The sequence below is a fragment of the Biomphalaria glabrata genome, chromosome 3 (assembly GCF_947242115.1).
Source record: "Biomphalaria glabrata chromosome 3, xgBioGlab47.1, whole genome shotgun sequence".
Classification (NCBI taxonomy): Eukaryota; Metazoa; Mollusca; class Gastropoda; family Planorbidae; genus Biomphalaria; species Biomphalaria glabrata.
The window spans coordinates 54294710-54316060 of NC_074713.1; the positions used below are offsets into that span (position 1 = coordinate 54294710).

Consider the following 21351-nt stretch of genomic DNA (forward strand, 5'->3'; position numbering starts at 1 on the left):
TATGTCTACAAGTGTAATAGTTTAGAGAGTGAACTTCTACAAGTGTAATAGTTTAGAGAGTGAACTTCTACAAGTGTAATTGGGACTAGAAAAAGTCTGAGGCTAAAGTTAGTCAAAGAACTGCACAGTGTAATCAGTTAAGAATCATTTAAGTTGAATGTGAGAATATTGATGAGCCTAATCCATCCTAGTCAGCAAATTTGATTCCGTCATCTGTCATGACTCTCTATGTGTATTTGAATATAAACTGCAGGCAACAAAAAGGAACAAACTCCTATAGTTCTTTTATAAGAATCTGCAACACTTTGTTAAACTACAAAATTCCAATCTCACAACCAACAGCAACAGGCCTTCCCTTTCAGCTGGCTCTCTACATTCCTGACCTTGCGTCACCCCCACTAGGCTGACCCATTTAACCACCGGACAGATACATGAGAGGGGCATAACTTTAGAGTGACACTCATACACACATTCACATCACAATAAAATTTACATCACCCTCACATTCGCACCATCATCACATTCACATTAGCTAGGACAAATTTGTACAAGTGCTCCTTATTCCCTAGTGCTATTAGAGCATGGAATGGGCTGCATGAGCTGGCCAGGCAAAACCAGTGACTTGACTAAGTTTAAGCAATTGATTAACATGACTGACTAGACTGCTGACTTAGGGACACACATAGGACGTAATCATCGTTTTTTTTTTAAGTAACGTCTGTATTTTATAAGATGAGAAAAGATATCTCCAACTTGAATATTTCTGCCAGCAGGGCTTATATTTGTGACTTCCACAATTAATTTTCAATTGAAAAACCCATTTGTATCAATTATTAATAATCAATGAGATTATTTATTTAACCTATTTAAGTCATTGGCTAACATGCATGACTGGATGCATGACTACATGCATGACTGGATGCATGACTGGATGCATGACTAGATGCATGACTGGATGCATGACTAGATGCATGACTGGATGCATGACTGGATGCATGACTGGATGCATGACTGGATGCATGACTAGATGCATGACTAGACACATGACTGGATGCATGACTAGATGCATGACTAGACACATGACTGGATGCATGACTGGATGCATGACTAGATGCATGACTGGATGCATGACTGGATGCATGACTAGACACATGACTGGATGCATGACTAGATGCATGACTAGATGCATGACTGGATGCATGACTAGATGCATGACTGGATGCATGACTAGACACATGACTGGATGCATGACTAGATGCATGACTGGATGCATGACTAGATGCATGACTAGATGCATGACTGGATGCATGACTAGATGCATGACTGGATGCATGACTAGACACATGACTGGATGCATGACTAGATGCATGACTAGATGCATGACTAGATGCATGACTGGATGCATGACTAGATGCATGACTGGATGCATGACTAGACACATGACTGGATGCATGACTAGATGCATGACTGGATTCACGACTGGATTCATGACTAGATGCATGACTGGATTCACGACTGGATGCATGACTAGATGCATGACTAGACACATGACTGGATGCATGACTAGATGCATGACTAGATGCATGACTAGACACATGACTGGATGCATGACTAGATGCATGACTAGATGCATGACTAGATGCATGACTAGATGCATGACTAGATGCATGACTGGATGCATGACTAGATGCATGACTAGATGCATGACTAGACGCATGACTGGATGCATGACTAGATGCATGACTAGATGCATGACTGGATGCATGACTGGATGCATGACTAGATGCATGACTGGATGCATGACTAGACACATGACTGGATGCATGACTAGATGCATGACTGGATGCATGACTGGATGCATGACTAGACACATGACTGGATGCATGACTAGATGCATGACTAGATGCATGACTGGATGCATGACTAGATGCATGACTAGATGCATGACTGGATGCATGACTAGATGCATGACTAGACACATGACTAGATGCATGACTAGATCCATGACTAGATGCATGACTAGACGCATGACTAGATGCATGACTAGATGCATGACTGGATGCATGACTAGACACATGACTGGATGCATGACTAGATGCATGACTAGATGCATGACTAGATGCATGATGCGTACGACATAATCATCTTTTTTTTTTTGAAGTAACATCTGTATTATATAAGATTAGACATGCACACCACCATCACATTTACAATATCATTCCTTTTGGAAATTAATCCAATAGGTTATAGCAAATATCTTTCTAAAAGTATCAACATATACCAGAAATACAAGCATAAATCCACTAAGTTTCCTAGATGACAAATTGACTTCCATAAAAAAAAAAAAGTTATTCAGACTTAAGAAAAAAATTCAATAATCAATAGAAACATTTATTTCTCAAACTTCAGGAACTTTCTATATGCAAAATGGCACTCTTACTTTTTCAGTTCAGATTCATCTAGTGAGTCTTCTAAAGAGTCTGTCATCCCGAATGACTGACTGTAGGACTGACTGTAGTCCGTGAGTGGACCAGACGAGTCTCGTGTGCGCTCGTAGGTGCCAGACAGATCAAACTCTACAGACTTTTTCACGCCAGCAGAGTTCCTGGACTTAAGGCTGGAGGTCAGTATGGCCCCTTCACCTGAGGATAGAATTGATGGATAAATGAGTTGCTCAGAAGACTAAAACAGGTGCTAGAAACTCCTGCTCTGAAAGCTGACAAAGGGAGGCAACTAGATATATTGATGTGAAACAAAACAAGTAGAATACAAAAAATGCTTTGTAAAAAAAAAAAAAAATCTTTTTTAAGGGGAAGAGCACTACATTAAAAAATCTCTCAATACTATAAGATTTATTTACCCTTTTCAATATCAAACAAAATAATTAATTACCACTTAATAATTAATTAAATGATACATTTTTTTATTTTAATGAATAATTGTTTTAAAACCTGATACGAGAATGGAAAGTGGGAAAAATAATGAGCACAATTGTTGTACTAGACAGACAGACATACAGACGCACAGAGTGAGTTGATATCAGCTTTGTACAAATGTATAAGTCTAGCTTCGGTATCATCACTTACCAGTTCGTCTGAAGGATGGACTATCAGCTGATCTGCTGACAGATTCTGTAAGGTAACTGGATCTGGAGCCTCTCATGCCTAGATCAAATGATTTATTGAAACTGATGAAGAAGTATTGTTACAATAACACTAAAATACAGATGCATAAAGCTGGGATAACTCTGGCTAGACCATAGGCAGCACTGGGCAAAGAAAACAAATCCATGGCTCCATGACATGACATTGCCTCAGGTTTATACCACACACACACAGTTATCAGAGAACAGCCTCTCACACACAGTTATCAGAGAACAGCCTCTCACACACAGTTATCAGAGAACAGCCTCTCACAAACAGTTATCAGAGAACAGCCTCTCACACACAGTTATCAGAGAACAGCCTCTCACACACAGTTATCAGAGAACAGCCTCTAAGATTTACCAACAGTGTTGGGAATCTGAAAGATCCTTTCACAAGGAACAAATTCATGCCAAGATGCGGAGACATTGAAATATTTAGTGACAGACATTTGATTTGTTGATGTATAAGCTTTTGATATAAACGAAACGAAAGAAAAAGTTTATTTTTATAATTATATTTAAGACTAAGTTTTCTATTGATGTTTGTATGTTTAACAAAACTCAGTCTACAGTAGCTAATGAATAGTTGGTTGCTGCCAACTTAAATCTTACCTCTGTCACTGTTCTGTGACAACCAACTGTCACTGCTTCTTCTACCTAATGACAGCTGAGTTTTTCCCCTTGTGGGCTTAGGTGCTCCTTCTGAGAGGACTGGCTGGTATTGCAAATGTGCCGCTGTAAATGAAATTCATTTTAAGAAACAAATACATATATTTTTAATCTTAGAAAAAGAAAACTAAAAATGTTTATGAATAAACAGGAAACATTTAACATTAATAAGGTTCAAACAAGACAATATGAACTGAACTATGGCCTTTAGAAACAATCTGAACTCTGGCCGTTAGAAACAATCTGAACTCTGGTCTTTAGAAACAATCTGAAGTATGGTCGTTAGAAAGGCCTTTAGAAACAATCTGAACTATGGTCATTAGAAACAATGAAAAACTATACCCTTTATCATACCATTTATTCTAATCTGCCAACATCGTTTTCTCATTATTTTAATATTGTCTAAAAATGTTATTTGGCATCTAACCTCGTGGACGTCCCCTGGAGTCTATTTGCAGCTTCTTTTGTGGTGATGGACTGCGGCTGGTCCTTTGATTTGGTAATGTGGGCCTCGTCTTCTGTCCTGGAGATGGGGACCTACTGCTTCTATCAACTTTTGGTGATGGGCTTCGACTGTGAGGTTTTCTGAGCTCATCCTGACTTTTAGTTTTCTCAGTCTTTGTATATTTTGTTCTCAAGTCAGAGTCACTGTCCAAATGATTTGCTTCTTGGTCTGGAATTATCAATACAAAAGCATTTATTTATTGAGCCTATATTTTATCTGTATTTTTATTTAACATTTTAGCTTCTTCTTTATTGTGAAGTTAGAAAAGTTAGAAGACTAAGTCAAGTAAAACATGGATAGAACTCTCTCAAGCTTTCTGCAAACACTGCTGGACACAATACATTACTCAAGAACTTGCCAACTAGAGTTCCATATAATACTGGGATGGATTAATAACTAATACTTCAACAGACAATATTACACAATTGGCAACTACTATGCAGCATGTTGACCTGTGTGGCAACTACTATGCAGCATGTTGACCTGTGACATTTGCCTGAGTCATATGTGCCACTAAGTCACACTGACATTAACTGTTTCCCTCCGCCACTAGAGTTTCAACACTTTCATCGCATCAATATAATGAACAATAAAAACATTTTTTAAAAGAAGCTATTGCATCGGACCACATGAGGTTATGTATTGACTCTGTGTGGCTGTGGACATTGTGGACACAGACCAACCTGTAACCACATGAGGTTATGTATTGACTCTGTGTTGCTGTGGACATTGTGGACGCAGGACCAACCTGTAACCACATGAGGTTATGTATTGACTCTGTGTGGCTGTGGACACTGTGGACACAGACCAACATGTAACCACATGAGGTTATGTATTGACTCTGTGTTGCTGTGGACATTGTGGACGCAGACCAACCTGTAACCACATGAGGTTATGTACTGACTCTGTGTGACTGTGGACACTGTGGACGCAGACCAACCTGTAACCACATGAGGTTATGTATTGAATCTGTGTGGCTGTGGACATTGTGGGGATGCAGACCAACCTGTAACCACATGAGGTTATGTATTGACTCTGTGTGGCTGTGGACACTGTGGGGACGCAGACCAACCTGTAACCACATGAGGTTATGTATTGACTCTGTGTGGCTGTGGACATTGTGGACGCAGACAAACCTGTAACCACATGAGGTTATGTATTGACTCTGTGTGGCTGTGGACATTGTGGACGCAGACAAACCTGTAACCACATGAGGTTATGTATTGACTCTGTGTGGCTGTGGACACTGTGGGGACGCAGACCAACCTGTAACCACATGAGGTTATGTATTGACTCTGTGTTGCTGTGGACATTGTGGACGCAGACCAACCTGTAACTTGTCTCTCTCTATTCCTCGTCTCCATGGCCATCTGAGATGGAGGCACCTGGCCAATGCTGATCTCTCCAAGACTGCGGCCAGTGTTGGACATTACCATCCTGGGCTGTGGACCACTCAGGATCTGTGAATGATACACATTACATCATGTAATTAGTTTTTGAAAGACAACATGTTAATAATGTGTCAACATTACATTACACAACCAAATGGCAGAATGGTTAGGAGCTTGGCCTGCAGAATGGTCAAGAGCTTGGCCTGTAGAATGGTCAGGAGCTTGGACTGCAGAATGGTCAAGAGCTTGGCCTGTAGAATGGTCAGGAGCTTGGACTGCAGAATGGTCAAGAGCTTGGCCTGCAGAATGGTCAAGAGCTTGGACTCCAGTTTAAATTTTTGTTAGAGCATTGGACAGACAGAAGAAGACAGTTATAAAAATTCCTCTTTTCAGATTTTGTGATCTATGGAGACAGATTTGTTTCTATGGCCAATGGTTAATGAGGTGTAATGATTAACCCTTTTACTTTCCCCAACTAATGCTTGGTAACAGAGTTGAGTAAACATAAGGCTGTCCTAAAAAAAATCCTGAAATTCAAAATTTCGTCCCTCTTGGTACACAAGCCAAGCACATTACCACTCAGCCACAAGCCCCATACAGTTAGTTATGCATAAAAAAAAAATCTATTCAATACAAACTATTTCTATGCTACTCATTTTGGGTTTAACAGCAAATGACATAAGAAGGTATTATCATTGAATCCATTACTTGAAATTGACTTAAGATCAGAAGTAGTTTAGTACCCAGAACAAATGGTCAGCAACAGGACTGCTAATGTATGTCTTTCAAACTTAAGTCAAGATGTGACTTAATGAGCAATGACTGTTAGGAAAATGCTTAAAAGATTTTGTTTATTTGTTGGTTAAAATTTTTTTAAAACATAATGTCGACTTACGATGCAAGTTTATCAACCTCAAAGGCTTGGTTATGAGAATAAATAAATAAATACATCCAATCAAATTGTTTCTCTGACCTGTCTGATGTGAGGCCCTGGTAAATCTTTATGTGCAGCCTCAAAAGGATTTCTCTGGAGCTCAGCCAACAGATCCAGCATCGAGTCTTCTTCTGGCGCAGGCAATCCAGTGATGAGTATTTCCCCTTCACTTTGGGGTAAGTCGTAGTCATCCTGCGTCATCAATAAATTATTGGCTCAAATGACAATCTACAATTGTCACACATCAACCAGTTTAAATTATGGGAACACATGGTCCTTAATTAGGAGACTTCAATATTTCTTCTTTTCCTTCAATGACTTCAGTTATTAAATTGGACTCAAGTGATGAGTACATTCTATTAACTTAATAAAAAAAATATTGTTTTTAAACAATCTTAAGAAATATTTATTTGATGTTTTCTAACTGCTTGACTTTGATTTGAAAAGGATTTCATAACTTGTGGCTCTTAAAATGTCTTTTAAGATTTCTTAATTTCAAGTCTATATTGGAACAACAGTAATGACTTTGTGATATCTAAAGTAGATTAAAACAGTTTGAATGGCTTCCTGGTCGTGCAGTATGCACTGGGTACAAACCCTGCCCGCTGTGGTAAGTTTGGTAGTTCCCCTTTCAGACCTTGCAATCTACAGGGCAGATGATGTAAAGATCATGATACTATAGCCCATGGTTAACAAGGGTGTCGTGTGGCCAGTACGGCGGCCAACCACCTGTACTTTTTCTCAACTAATGTCACCTACCCAGTAGAGCTGGGTGGACTCTGAGGTGCCCAAAGATCCCGAAATTCCTTCCCCCCCAATTCAAAAGCCAAGTGCTTTACTGCTCAACCACCACACCACCTCAGTTATCAGAAAAGAAATTTAAAACTAGTTTGTTTTTTTTTACAAATAAAATTAAAAAAAATTAGTTTCCATAATAACAAAGTAAAGTAAAAGTAAATAAAACTTGAATCTTATTATATCTCCCCTGTTCAGAAATCAAGCGCTTTACCGCTCAGCCGCTGTGCCTCAGGGAGGTTTGCCCTAGGATGTAATTATCTTCAGAATCTGACAAAACATCCAAAACTTGTAAACCAAACAATAAACAGTTTTTTTTTATATATAATTCTTACAGACAATATTTTTTTGTCTTAACTTAGATATTATTTTCATGGTCATTATCACTGACTACACCAGTGATCACTTTCCTTGCTGGACCAACTATTGAACTTGGTTTTAGACAAAACTCACCGCAGCCAAGTCCTCGGTGTCTCTCAGTGTACTGGCTGAACTCACATCTCCAGTGCACCTATGATTTCTGTGCAGCAACAACTCTTTCCGTTTAGCTGGGAAAGAAACATCACAGACTTGGTAATTGATGTTTGCATTTTGGTGTTGACATTGAAAAATATAAGCAAAGGGAATTAATCTACTTTTGAATTTCTGACGTAATGATTAAAAAAAAAAATATGCTTATGATGTGAAACATTTATGAGGTCTAAAATATAATTTTGTGATGGAACTCAACTGGAAGTTTCTATTCTATATTTGTAAGCAGAAGAGGTTCTATCCAAGGCAAAAGACAGAGAGGAATGGAAAAAGACGGTTGACAGATCTTGTGTGGTCCCGCAACGGTCTAACAGACTAAAGGACAGGTCAATCTAATTTCTGTAACAAACTAAAGTAGATTAAAACAGTTTATTAAATTATAATAATAGTTTAACTTTGTAAATCTTTGTGATTTCAATTTTGTGATTCTAATAGACGTGTCATTCTCATTGCTGATTTTTTTAAAAACAGGATTCACAATAAAACATTGTTTTTTATCTTGGCTTCATATTTTACTTTAAAATTTTGTGCCTTGAATGATTTTAAGATACATCCTTGACTTTTTGGAACTCTTGGAAGTTCTTGGTCCATTGATTGGTTGTTTTTTTTAGAAGTCTGTAGGATTTTCTATGTAGGAGTCAATGTAGGAGTCTCTATGTAAGAGTCAATGTAGGAGTTTCTATGTAGGAGTCAATGTAGGAGTCTCTATGTAAGAGTCAATGTATGAGTCTCTATGTAAGAGTCTATGTAGGAGTCTCTATGTAAGAGTCTATGTAGGAGTCTCTATGTAAGAGTCTATGTAGGAGTCTCTATGTAAGAATCTATGTATGAGTCTCTATGTAAGAGTCTATGTAGGAGTCTCTATGTAGGAGTCTCTATGTAAGAGTCTATGTAGGAGTCTCTATGTAAGAGTCTATGTAGGAGTCTCTATGTAAGAATCTATGTATGAGTCTCTATGTAAGAGTATCTATGTATGAGTCTATGTATAAGTATTTATGTAGGAGTCTCTATGTAAGAGTCTATGCATGAGTATTTATGTAGGAGTCTCTATGTAAGAGTCTATGTATGAGTATTTATGTAGGAGTCTCTATGTAAGAGTATCTATGTAGGAGTCTCTATGTAAGAGTTTATGTAGGCGTCTCTTATCTTATCTTATATAATACAGACGTTACTTCAAAAAAGAAGATGATTACGTCCTACGCGTCATGCATTTAGTCATGCATATTAATCAATGACTTAAATTCTGCCAAGTCACTGGTTTTCCTGGCTAGCTCAGGCAACCCATTCCATGCTCTAATAGTACTAGGGAAGAAGGAGTATTTGTACAAATTTGTCCTAGCATATGGGACGAGGAATGTGCCTTTATCTTTGTGTCTTTCAGAGTATTTTATTAAATTTTGTTTTTGTATTTAAAGATTAGGGTTCAGTGTTTTATGTATAATTGCTACTTTACTTTTGAGTCTTCTGTCCTGAAGGCTTTCTAAATTTAGTGATTTTACTAAAGGTGTTACTCTAGTCAAACGTGAATATTCGTTTGTTATGAATCTCACTGCTCTATTTTGTGTCTGTTCCATATTCTTAATGTTTACTTAAGTTGAATGGTCCCAAATGGAGGATGCATATTCTATTATTGGCCAGTTTATGTATATGTTTTGTTGTCTGTGTTTTGTGTCCAGGTTTCACTGACACCCATAATCACTGGTCGTAAGGTCAACATTTGGTCATAAAGAAAAAAAGAATCAAGCAACACTTACCATGATTTAGTGGTACACCGACAGCCTCCCCTTCACTCAAGAGCCACTGGCCATCCGAGAAAACCTCGTTGATGGTTTCAGTCAAGCTGGAGTCTGACGACAACGATGACAGATCAGGCGAGCCAGGTGCTTCCTCCTGAGGCTGTCAAAACAGACAAAGTTTTATTAGTTCAAACATGTTCAGGAAAACAATAAAAACTAAAAAAGTTATTGAAACGAAACAAAAAATTAACAAAGGAAAGCATAACATAATGCAACAAAATGATAACACACAAGTTTTATTTTTATTTTTTACATTTTGAAAATTTTGTGTTTAGGAAAACAAATCAGCTTTCTATTTTCATTTCATTTGTTTTGTTGTTATCTTTCTCTAGCTTTCGATTCTCTGGTCAAGCTGAAATTTTTCATATGACATGACATTCTTCCATCTATCATTTTGTCTTTTAAGACTTTTTGTTAAAGGGTATTTGAGGTTCCTTCTACAATCACTTTGGGTTTTGACAAAGCTGAGCAGATCATCAGATGGCTGCCTGGTCGTGCGGTTTGTGCGCTGGACTGTCGTTCGGATTTATCGACCGTCGAGGGTTCAAACCCTGCCCGCTCCCATCCCCCATCGTCCTGCGGGAGGTTTGGACTAGGAAGTAAACTATCTTCAACTCTGAAGGAACATCCGAAACATGTAAAAACAAAACACCAACAGGGCCAATTATATAAGTAACTGTTTTGCAGATTTTGTTATCGATCGTTTGAAACTTGAGAAATTTAAAAGATTTTTGTGGTGCAGAATTGTGGGAACTCACAGCTAATGTTTTGATACAAGAGACACAATGTCAGTAAAGACAGCATTAACAGTCTCTGAGCAGGTCATACACAGTTAAACTGAAAGTATGGAAATTTGTTTGCACGATTTCAAGAAAAAAGTTTCGTATACTTGTTGTGTCTTCATGACATGTGGAATAAAATATGTAAAGTTTCTCATTTCGGAATTAAAAATTAAATAGATTGTGGTAGATTTCTAGTAGATTGTGATTGGTTGTAATAGATTGTTGTTGATCATAGAAGATTGTGGTTGGTTGTAATAGATTGTTGTTGATCATAGAAGATTGTGGTTGATTGTAGTAGATTGTGGTTGATTGTAATAGATTGTGGTTGATTGTAGTAGATTGTGGTTGATTGTAGTAGATGGTTTGTCCAAATAATTTTTTTCCCACCCAGTTTTGATAGATTTCTGCTTGAAAGTTTTTTTCAACGAATTATTTTGTTCTCTTTGTTTAACTTAGCAGGAGATCAAGAATTTGATGGCCCCATCACTGCCCAGTTGACCTACTTCAGCTGTAGAAGGACTATGTTTCATCTTGTAGAACATTTTTGTCATGAGGCTGTGGAGCCCTGTTACTGAGAGACGATAAAAATATGGAACGCTTCACGAAATTGTGTGTCCTCCTTGCGCAGAGGCCAGACTCATCATCATCATCATCAAACTCCATTAGAGTGAGGGCTTGAGAGGCTCAAATCCTCTCTTGCAAAAGCCCTGGACAGAAACCCTGCTGTCTTGCGTAGTGCATTTATGTCGCCATACAATGTCCCCCAGAGGCCAGACTAATCTTTTCAAATCTGTAGCGTTCCAATTTTAGTAGATGTACCACGTTTACAATGCTCAGTAGACATATAGGTATTCAATGTACTCAAAGTAAATAACATATCAAACTTATTTTTTAAACTCTGCTGAGAGAAGATCGGACTTACTTTCTGGGTAGGAGAGGGAGCTTTCACAGTGTCGGGCATGTCCAGGGTCATAGGTTCATCTCTACCCAGGGCCACAGACATCATTCTGTGAATACAAGAACAGCAAGCAAAATATTTCAAAAAATCTTTTTAAAAAATAAAAAAAATGGGAAGAAACCCAAATCACTGTCATTTTTATCTATACTGGAAAATAGGCTCCCTTTTTCTATATACAATTAAATTAATCAATTACCACTGATAGATTAACTAATTGGTTATTTTTGTAATTGATTCATCCGTTGCCATTGACTACGAACAATTATGAAAAATTTCAGCTTGACCAGAGAATCGAAAATTATAGAAAAATTTGTTGAAAATGTGAGAAAGGAAATAACTCCATATATACAACCACATCTCAATAAGTAGCATTTATTTACCTTTTTTTAAACCAAACAAAATAATTTATTACCAATAAATAATTAACTAATTGGTTGATTCTTTGACTGATTCATGTTTTGTTAGGTAGAATAAATAATTATGTAAAATTTCAACTTGATACGAGAACGGGTGTGGGAGAAATAATGTGTAAAAAATTGTACCAGACAGACAGAGTGAGTTGATATGAGCTTTGTCAAAATACCCTTCATAGTTTGACCACCTTTCAAAGACTTTCTATTTGTGTTAATATTAGAAGATATTACGTCATTGTTTGTTGTTTATGTTTTATGCGAATGCAAAGAATCGGACGGAAATAAAAGTTAGTTATATATGTCTACCTTGATAAAGACAGTCTCATTATCATTATTAATTAGTAACGTCTACAGTAATTTATTATTAATCTGTGACTACAGAACACTATTTGGTTCATAAACACATGACAAAATAAACAACACTAATGTCGCAGATGTCATGACAACGTTGGCTTACATTGGTTTGGGTTGATCTTGTTCAATCATGTCCTCCTCGTCCTCCTCTTTGTTCTCCTCTTCTTCCTTAACTTCCTCTTCTTGTGCTGCCTTCACCTCATTGGTGGTCACTGTAGCACGCAGCTGTTGTCTTGGTGAAGTGGGTGGAGTGGTGACTCTTGGGGTAGGAGCCTCAGCCTGAATGACTGGCACAGGTGAGAATGGGGGTGTGGCTACATCATGCCTGATGCTAACTGGCTCACCTGGTTCCTCTGGCGCATGTTTGCTTGCTAAAACAGAAAAAGGAAAAATTCTTTTTTTTTTTCGTTTTTTTTTAAGGCTGGATTTATCTGTGCTTTTATTTCTTTTAAAACCTAGAACATGGGAACATCAAAGAAACTAAATCTATCTGTAGTCCTTAAAGTAAAAAAAGTAAAGTTCCCCTCTCAGACCTTGCGGTCTATAGGGCAGATGATGTAAAGGTCATCTGTTTCTGTGGCTTATGGTTAACGAGGGTGTCATGTGGCTAGCACAACAACCAACCACCTTTACTTTTCCTCAACTAATGTCAGGTACTCATTAGAGCTGGATGGACTCAGAGGCACCCGAAGATCCCTAAATTGAAAATTCCAGTCTTCACTAGGATTCGAACCCAGGACCCCGGTTCAGAAGCCAAGCACTTTACCGCTCAGCCAATGCGTCTCTAAATCCTTAATCTTTGAACTAAGACAGTGTTATCTCATGAAAGCTGACTTCTATTAAATTATTTATTATCTATGTCAACAAATAATATGTGTAAAACTCCATTCATCAGTCACTCACCTCCAACTCTGCGAAGCTCCTCTGATATATCAATGGATACCGAGGTCTCTGTTTCAGACTCCAGGTCAGCTTGACGTAGAGGCCGAGGAGGGGACTGGATCAGTCTGACAAGTGATGGGGTCAACTCTGGCGCCATTTCCTCCAGGACAAACTTGTGTCCTGCAGGAGGTGGAGACTCTGGAGGTGTCGCAACATTTCTGGTCAGCGCTGGACCTGGAGATCTGACTGGTGAGGCCGGTGGGGTGGGCTGAGGTGTTGGCACTCTCTGAGGCTCATCCTGTTCAAAAGATTTAAAAATATGAAGATGGTGATGCATAAAAATCTGCAGTCAATTTTCAGTTGTACGCATATTTATTACTTTCTTCAAATTTCAGTGATACACAGTAAGAATAAAGTAACCTTTTATTCATTTATTATAAACAAAGATTTGAGTTATCACTTACAATAAATTTTTTTACATTGGTAAGAGCTACTTTTCAAAAACCCAAATGTACACAATTACTTTTAAATAACTCAAGACATAAAAGATGTTGTTAAGGATTTGAACCTAAACTCACTGAAGCACCTAAACCTAAACTCACTGGAGCAGGTTCAGTACTTCAGCTTGTCTGTCAAATATCCCAAGGATCACATATCCTCAACATTGAGGATTACATAAAGTTTTCCTTTCAGACTTTGTGATCTATGGGGCATATGATGTAAAGGTCATCTGTTTCTGTGGTCCATGGTTAACGAGGGTGTCATGTGGCCAGCACAATGACCAACCGCCTTTACTTTTCCCCAACTAATGTCAGGTACCCATTAGAGTTGGGTGGACGCACCCTAGAGATCTCAAATGTGAAAATCCCAGTCTTTATCATGATTTGAACCCGGGACCACTGGTTCGGAACCAAGCACTTTACTACTCAGCCACCGTGCCTTCTATAAGAGAAGGTTGTTCGTAGACTAACTGTTAGAGAAAAAGTGCATTATGTCTCAATTGGCTTCTATAGATTGTAGCATTGATTTATATTAGCAAGTTGTTGTCACAAGAGATTAGTTTTATGTGTAGTTATTAGAATCTAGCCTATTGGCCCATCATTGGTAACCAAGTGGAATCATTCAAGTTGATGTGTATTTTCCTATATTATAAGCTAATAAACAGAGGAGTATTAGGGTCAAAGGTCTGGGAGTTACTAGGGAGCGAAAAGATTTATCATTGCCTGCCAGAATGTGTACAAATGGCAGGAGAAAGGCTTGTACAATCTTTACAAAAACAATAGAATATATTTCTTTAAAGTGACTGATCACAGTATGTATGTGTTTTAGATTAGTTTATCAATTTATAAAAAAAAATATTTTTAAACTTTTAACTCTTTCTCTCCTAACTGATGATGCCAACGTTGATTTAACCCCTGTTAAACTAAATTGATTTTTGGATTTATAAATTTAATTTTGTGTTTTGTAAAAAGAGCATACATTCCCTTATTTTTTTATACCAAATATAACATTTTCTGATAACAAACAAAAAAGTTATTAATGTTTAATCATAACAGGATAGTGAAATACAAATGAGCACAACGAATAATACTATCGGAACGAGGAAAATAATTACAGAGAGAAAGAGTTAATAGGTATTCAAACGATGCAAGTTTCTTTCAAATATATCCATTTATTTTTATTTATTTCCTTTTCCTTCTTAGGATATATTGTGACTTTGGTTTAGATGTTCATTACCTGACCCCTCGCCTCTATCTCTGAGTCACTCTTGACCTCTCCAGCCTGTGTCTGTCCATCCACTGACCTCTGGGCTAGCATGGAGCTGATCTTCTCTTGCAAGACTTCCTTAATCAAGGCCTGGACCAGGGCACTGTTGACTGGTTGACCAGCATCAATAAACAGCTGCAAGCCGCCTTGCCCAATCATGTCAGCTACTGTATACACAAGACATACTTGAGTGAACACAGGAATTTGTGTAACAATGAACATAGGGCTAAACAAAATGATATTCAAACATAACTTTTCCGTTTAAATCTCTAGCAGACAATTGCAGAAACATCACAGGACATTGTAGTTATCAGAAAAGAAAGAATGCAGACATTTGAAATTAAGTTGCTCTACGATTAAGATTTTAAAAATATGTTTCCATAACATTATGCCAAAACAAATACTTCACAAGAACTCAACAAATACTTTACAAATAAAATTTAATTAAATTATAGCTTTTATATAGTGCTACTTTCATGTTTATAGCATGCTCAAAGCGCTGTGGTCCAATCTCAATTGTGGACCAGTGGGGGGTAGGGGTATCTGGGAGAAAGTTTTTCCGTGCTGCCTTTAGGCGCTCAGTAAACACAACTCTGCTCGAGTCGGGTGTCGAACCTCAAGCCCCCTTCATAGGTAGCCAAGCCAAGTTTGAGCGTAGTTAGCCTCTCAAGCACGCTTCCCAACAAATACTTCACAAGTACCCCCTTCCTAGGATAATCTAAAACTTAATGTTTCAAAGTATTGTTTTTAGTCAAAAGAGGATGCTAAAAAAGGTAGTATCTTATCTTATCTTATATAATACAGACGTTACTTCAAAAAAGAAGATGATTACGTCCTACGCGTCATGCATTTAGTCATGCATATTAACCAATGACTTAAATTCTGCCAAGTCACTGGTTTTCCTGGCTAGCTCAGACAACCCATTCCATGCTCTAATAGCACTAGGGAAGAACGAGTATTTGTACAAATTTGTCCTAGCATATGGGACGAGGAATGTGCCTTTATCTTTGTGTCTTTCAGAGTATTTTATTAAATTTTGTTTTTGTATTTGAAGATTATGGTTCAGTGTTTTATGTATTATTGCTACTTTACTTTTGAGCCTTCTGTCCTGAAGGCTTTCTAAATTTAGTGATTTTACTAAAGGTGTTACTCTAGTCAAATGTGAATATTCGTTTGTTATGAATCGCACTGCTCTATTTTGTGTCTGTTCTAGTTTCTTAATGTTTTCTTGAGTTGAGGGGTCCCAAACAGAGGATGCATATTCTATTATTGGCCTAACCAAGGTTAAATAACATTTTAGTTTTATGTTCTTATTTGATTTATAGAAATTTCTTTTAATAAATCCTAATGCTTTGTTTGATTTTTTTGTAGTTTCATCAATATGTGGATTCCATGACAGTTTTTCATTTATTATAACACCTAGGTATTTTGCGTTTTTAGTCTGTGTTACTGGTTTGCCATGAATAAGATAAGTGGAATTAATTTGTTTTAGTTTTTTTGTTACTCTTAACAACTGACATTTTTCTGGGTGGAAAGACATGCTCCAATTTGATTCCCATTTCTGTAATTCATCTAATTCTCTTTGTAAAATATCTGTGTCTTGTGTTGTTTTTATTGTTCTATATATTATGCAATCGTCTGCAAATAATCTGACTTTTGTTCCTGAAGTAATGCAATTTGGTAAATCATTTATGTAAATTATGTATCACCCCTAGTTCTAGCTTGCGTACCAAGTAAGGAGTCTTCTTTGTCACTGACGTCAGATCCATTCAAGTCAGGGTTAGTGTCTGGCTGGGGATGGAGAGGCATGACTTGTGACAAGACACGAGCCATCAATTCTTGCTCTAACCTGTAGGGAAAAGAAAAACAAGATAATTTATGTGAGTGCATCGACAGAATGTTACATAAAATGAATGTTACACATATGGATGGTTGTACATAATGAATGTTACACATATGGAAGGTTGTACATAATGAATGTTACTGAATGAATCTTTTATATATTAAATCTTACACATGAAGAAAGTTACATGGATCAAAATGCACACAGAATGAATAGTCTGCACTTTATCCCTAATTGCATAATGTATTGACTTATGACATATGTTATACAAAGGCTCAAACAGATTTGTTCTTAATTTAAAAATATTATCATTGGGAGGTGGGGGGTTGAGTAGTAAAGCTATTGGCTTCCAAAACGGAGGGTTTCGGGTTCGAATCATGGTTAAGACTGGGATTTTAATTTTGGGATCTTTAAGGCGCCTCTGAGTCGAACCAGCTCTAATGGATACCTGACTTTAGTTGATGAAAAGTAAAGGTGGTTGGTCATTGTGCTGGACACATGACACCCTCATTAACCATGGGGCACAAAAACAGATGCCCTTTCCATTATCTGCCCTATAGATCATAAGATCTGAAAGGGGAACTTTACATTATGATTATTATCATCAACACTGATGGATAGTTAATCATGTATCATAGTGTACTGTAGCAATGCCATGGGAGTAATCAATGTCAGCCAATTTTTAGCAGTTTAATTTATAACTCTAGTCTGGTAACTAATTTTTGCATCTTTTCTATGAATTTAAATAATCTGATAACATTTAATGGTATATAATAAAAGTTAATACAAATTTGATTTTAATTTAAAAAATAATTTTTATATCAAATTTCAAGTCTCAGAGCTGAGGATAGTATCTAGGATATTTAGGACAAAATTATACTTCCTCACCAGTAGATGGCGTTGTTTTCAAGGGCATCCCTGCGTCTCAAGTCCTCAGCCATTACATCTGAAACTAACACACCTGACTGCCTTCCTTGGCCATCACCAGCAGCCCAGCCTGGGCCAGGTCTGCTGGTAGGGGGAGGGAACTCTGGGCCAAAGTGATCTGAAACTTTGGGCTCATAGCCAGGCAGCTGGATTCCTTCCCCTGACTGTTCCAGCACAGAGTTGTCCTCTATCATAGTCTTGTCTAGATCTAGCTCTGACTTCTGAAAAAAAAAATCTTATTGTAAATATCTAGTACATACTAGGCTTCTATTTTATGTGTAAACATATGTTTTGGTGGCACATGGTTGCAGAATTGGGGATCTGGGGCTAAATCTTAAAGATTGCTATGAATTTTCATATTTGGACATAACCCTAAATCCTACAAATTCATCATAACCAATGATAGTTTAAGTATCTAATTAACATGCATGACTAGATTAACATATAGTAAAAGTAAAGTTCCCCTTTCAGACCATAAGGTCTATAGGGCAGATGATGTGAAAGTCATCTGTTTCTGTGGCCTATAGTTAAGGTGGGTGTCATGTGGCCAGCACAACAACCAACCGCCTTTATTTTTCCCCAACTAATGTCAGGTACCCAATAGAGGTGGACTCAGAGGCGCCCAAAGATCCTGAAATTAAAAATTCCAGTCTTCGCCAGGATTCGAACCCCAGACCCTGGTTCGGAAGCCAATTGCTTTACCACTCAGCCACCATGCCTCCAGATTAACATATGGATTAAAAAAAAAATTATTAAAAAGTGAAAGTTCTCAAATTGTGGAAAGACAGACCTCATCCTGCATGTCTTGTAGGAATGTCATGTTTACATTGCCCTGCTGAGGACTCCGGATGTGGATGTCAGATCTTTGTGAGGATGATGGGGAAATGGAGTCAATATCGATGGGTGGAAGTACCTGGTAGGATACAAAATGAATGCACAATGCACATTTTAGGAATCTGCACATTTTAGGAATCTGTAAACTTAGATAAGAGGTTAGCACAAATGTGTTAAGGATGTCAGAGCAACTCAGCAAACCTGTTTGGCCAGCTCAGGTTCTCTCCCTTTCTTTTTCTTATCCTCTTCAACTGGGAAAGAGATCAGTGCGACATTTCTAGCAGCTGTTACAGGAACTGGGGTGGATGTCACAGGATTAGCTGCTCCTGTCATCGTCATTGGCATCTCTGACCTCCTGACCCCTGGCTCCATACGAGGCTGGCCCAGCGGAATAGCCATGTGAATCAATTGACCAGGAATAGGGGCTGAGGAAATAGTTACGCATGTTCATGAGACAATCAAAGCATAGATGCTCCAATATTTTTATAGTAGCCACTAAGATGCCATTAGGTTAAATATTTTAAAATTTTTCAGTGTAATATCACAAGGTTAGATATTTTAATGTTAATCATTGTGATGTCCTGATGTTAGATGTTTCATTATTAGCCGTGCAATGTCATGATGTTACATGTTTTAACATTAGCCTGTGAGATGGCATGATATTAGATGTTTTATCATTAGACAGTGAGATGTCATGATGTTAGATGTTTTAATGTGAGATGTCACGAGGTTAAACCAACAATGCCCTCACCTGTGTCACCAGCACCCAATGGAATGTATCCTCTTGTTGGGCTGAAGTAAAACTGTCGAGGGGCTGGAGACTCAAGTGGATTTTCATGATGGCGTCTTGGTGGTGATCTGGACCTTCCTTCACCACTCACTGTCAAAAAATAGAGTAACCTACAGTTGTACAGAATAGGCAATACATATTCTCTATTCTTAATTAACTCTCGGGCATCCTAGAAATTGTTACATATTTACAGAAAAATTTATTTACATAAAAAATATTTTTAAATAAAACATTTATATGTAAATAATTTTCTTAATTTACAAAAACTAAACTTTACCAAAAGATTCATTCACGGGTGCTGGCCGGGCAGCTCGTCCAGTCTTTGGGTTTTTAAAATGTAGATATGGATCTCTGATGGTGGTGCGGCCTCTCTGGTGCTCGAGTTTACCGTAAGTTCTAGTTAAAGTCTTTTCATCTTTGATCATAGCCACCTGAGTACAATAATTACAAATTCTTTAATTACTATTGATTTTTTATTTTAGTTATGATTTAATGGGTCTAATGTGCTAAATTCAACTTGAGAGTAAAAATTTTTTAAAAATTAAATATTCCCTTTCAGATCTTGCTATCTATGGGGCAGATGATGTTAAGGTCATCTGTTTCTATGGCCAACGGTTAACAAGGTGTTAGGTGGCCAGCACAACGACCAACCGCCTTTACTTTCCCCAACTAAAGTCAGGTACTCTTTAGAGCTGGCTGGACTCAGGGGTGCCCTTAAAATCCCGAAATTCAAAATCCCAGTTTTCACCGAGATTTGAACCCAGGACCTCAGGTTCAGAAGCCGAGCACTTAACCACTGAGCCACTGCAACCCCAAGAGTAAAAATAGTTCTGCCTAAATATAATTCACAAAACTTAAGAGAGTCTTTACATTTGGTGCTATAGCCTCGGCAGATTCACTAAAATCTTTCAAGAGACAAAGGCTTTGCTTGTCTGTTTTGTCGTTGAATATTGATGTTATATAGGGGAAGACAGAAAGAAAACTTAAACCGGCTGCCGGTGGACAATGGCTTTGTCTGCATGAGATGCAGAAAAATATGCGGGTCGCAACAGATTTTGTGCAGTCATGTGAAACATTGGTGATTTTCAAAACGTAAATTACTTTAGGTGGAGGCTTGACTTTACTGGTCCGGTTCTCTTTGCCTCTGGAAGCCATATCAGATGTATAGTGTGGAACATTTGATTTGCTGACAGCCAACCTGGCCATATATTCAGCCTGAGCTTTCCCTCTGTTAATTTCTTGTTTAGCTGGCCCTTTCCTAGCCACAGTCTTCTGTCTCGGAACTTCAAATTTTGTTGCCAGGATGTCTGTGTCTTGCTGTGCTAAACCTCTCAGCACATCTCTCTAGATAGAAACACAAGTAATATTGTTAAAAACTTTGAAAAGTAGTAAACAATTATAACTCCTGAGACATTAGAATTTCATATTTTTTAAAGGAAATCTTTTTTTTTTTTCTATTAGTAATACTGATAACAATATAAGGTATCTAGTGACACAATGTACAGTTATGATTGGGTGAAAATATAGTTCGACATACCAGAAATAACATTATTGCAAGTACAAAACTAGAAATCATTAATGACAAAGAGACATAAAGAAGATGGTAAAGCTAAATAGTTACAATTAATATACAAATGAGAGAAAAATAATTCAAAGACTGACTGATTCTTAACCCAAACTTATGGAAAAATTATGCTTATGATTTTTTTGCCTTCATTCAAGGCACATCTGGAAAGATAAAACTTGGAACTAGCTAAACACGCCTTTTCATAGTGTCATCACACAATCTTGACCATATCCTTCAAAGCTGCATGATTTATGATGAAACCTTGAACAAGATACTAGCCCCAAGAAAACTTCTTTAGAACTAGAGTGAACTGTCTGTTCTGGCAAGCACTGCTTTTTTTCTAACAGTGAGTCGTATCTTACAATATGGCTCCCATCCCCCATCGTCCTGCGGGAGGTTAGGACTAGGAAGTAAACTATCTTCAACTCTGAAGTAACATCCAAAACATGTAAAACATTTTAAGAAACA

At 37.6% G+C, this 21351-nt stretch overlaps 1 protein-coding gene and 1 pseudogene across 2 annotated transcripts in view; both read right to left on the minus strand.

Annotated features, from left to right (window-relative positions):
• Positions 1 to 21351, minus strand: part of LOC106054504 (TALPID3 protein-like) — a 109131-nt gene that overhangs the window by 2241 nt on the left and 85539 nt on the right. For both annotated transcript variants that reach the window (XM_056022682.1, XM_056022684.1), the window contains exons 13-31: positions 20418 to 20660; positions 19594 to 19747; positions 19278 to 19406; positions 18728 to 18951; positions 18483 to 18605; positions 17654 to 17913; positions 16653 to 16771; positions 14893 to 15089; positions 13177 to 13453; positions 12377 to 12644; positions 11471 to 11555; positions 9725 to 9866; positions 7893 to 7987; positions 6684 to 6836; positions 5650 to 5779; positions 4242 to 4487; positions 3758 to 3880; positions 3087 to 3164; positions 2441 to 2642 (exon numbers count right to left, since the gene is read on the minus strand). In XM_056022682.1, coding sequence (XP_055878657.1) covers positions 2441 to 2642; positions 3087 to 3164; positions 3758 to 3880; positions 4242 to 4487; positions 5650 to 5779; positions 6684 to 6836; positions 7893 to 7987; positions 9725 to 9866; positions 11471 to 11555; positions 12377 to 12644; positions 13177 to 13453; positions 14893 to 15089; positions 16653 to 16771; positions 17654 to 17913; positions 18483 to 18605; positions 18728 to 18951; positions 19278 to 19406; positions 19594 to 19747; positions 20418 to 20660 — 3248 coding nt within the window. The remainder of the gene's footprint in view (positions 1 to 2440; positions 2643 to 3086; positions 3165 to 3757; positions 3881 to 4241; positions 4488 to 5649; positions 5780 to 6683; positions 6837 to 7892; positions 7988 to 9724; positions 9867 to 11470; positions 11556 to 12376; positions 12645 to 13176; positions 13454 to 14892; positions 15090 to 16652; positions 16772 to 17653; positions 17914 to 18482; positions 18606 to 18727; positions 18952 to 19277; positions 19407 to 19593; positions 19748 to 20417; positions 20661 to 21351) is intronic.
• On the minus strand, positions 11132 to 11381 carry LOC129925492 (U6 spliceosomal RNA; annotated as a pseudogene).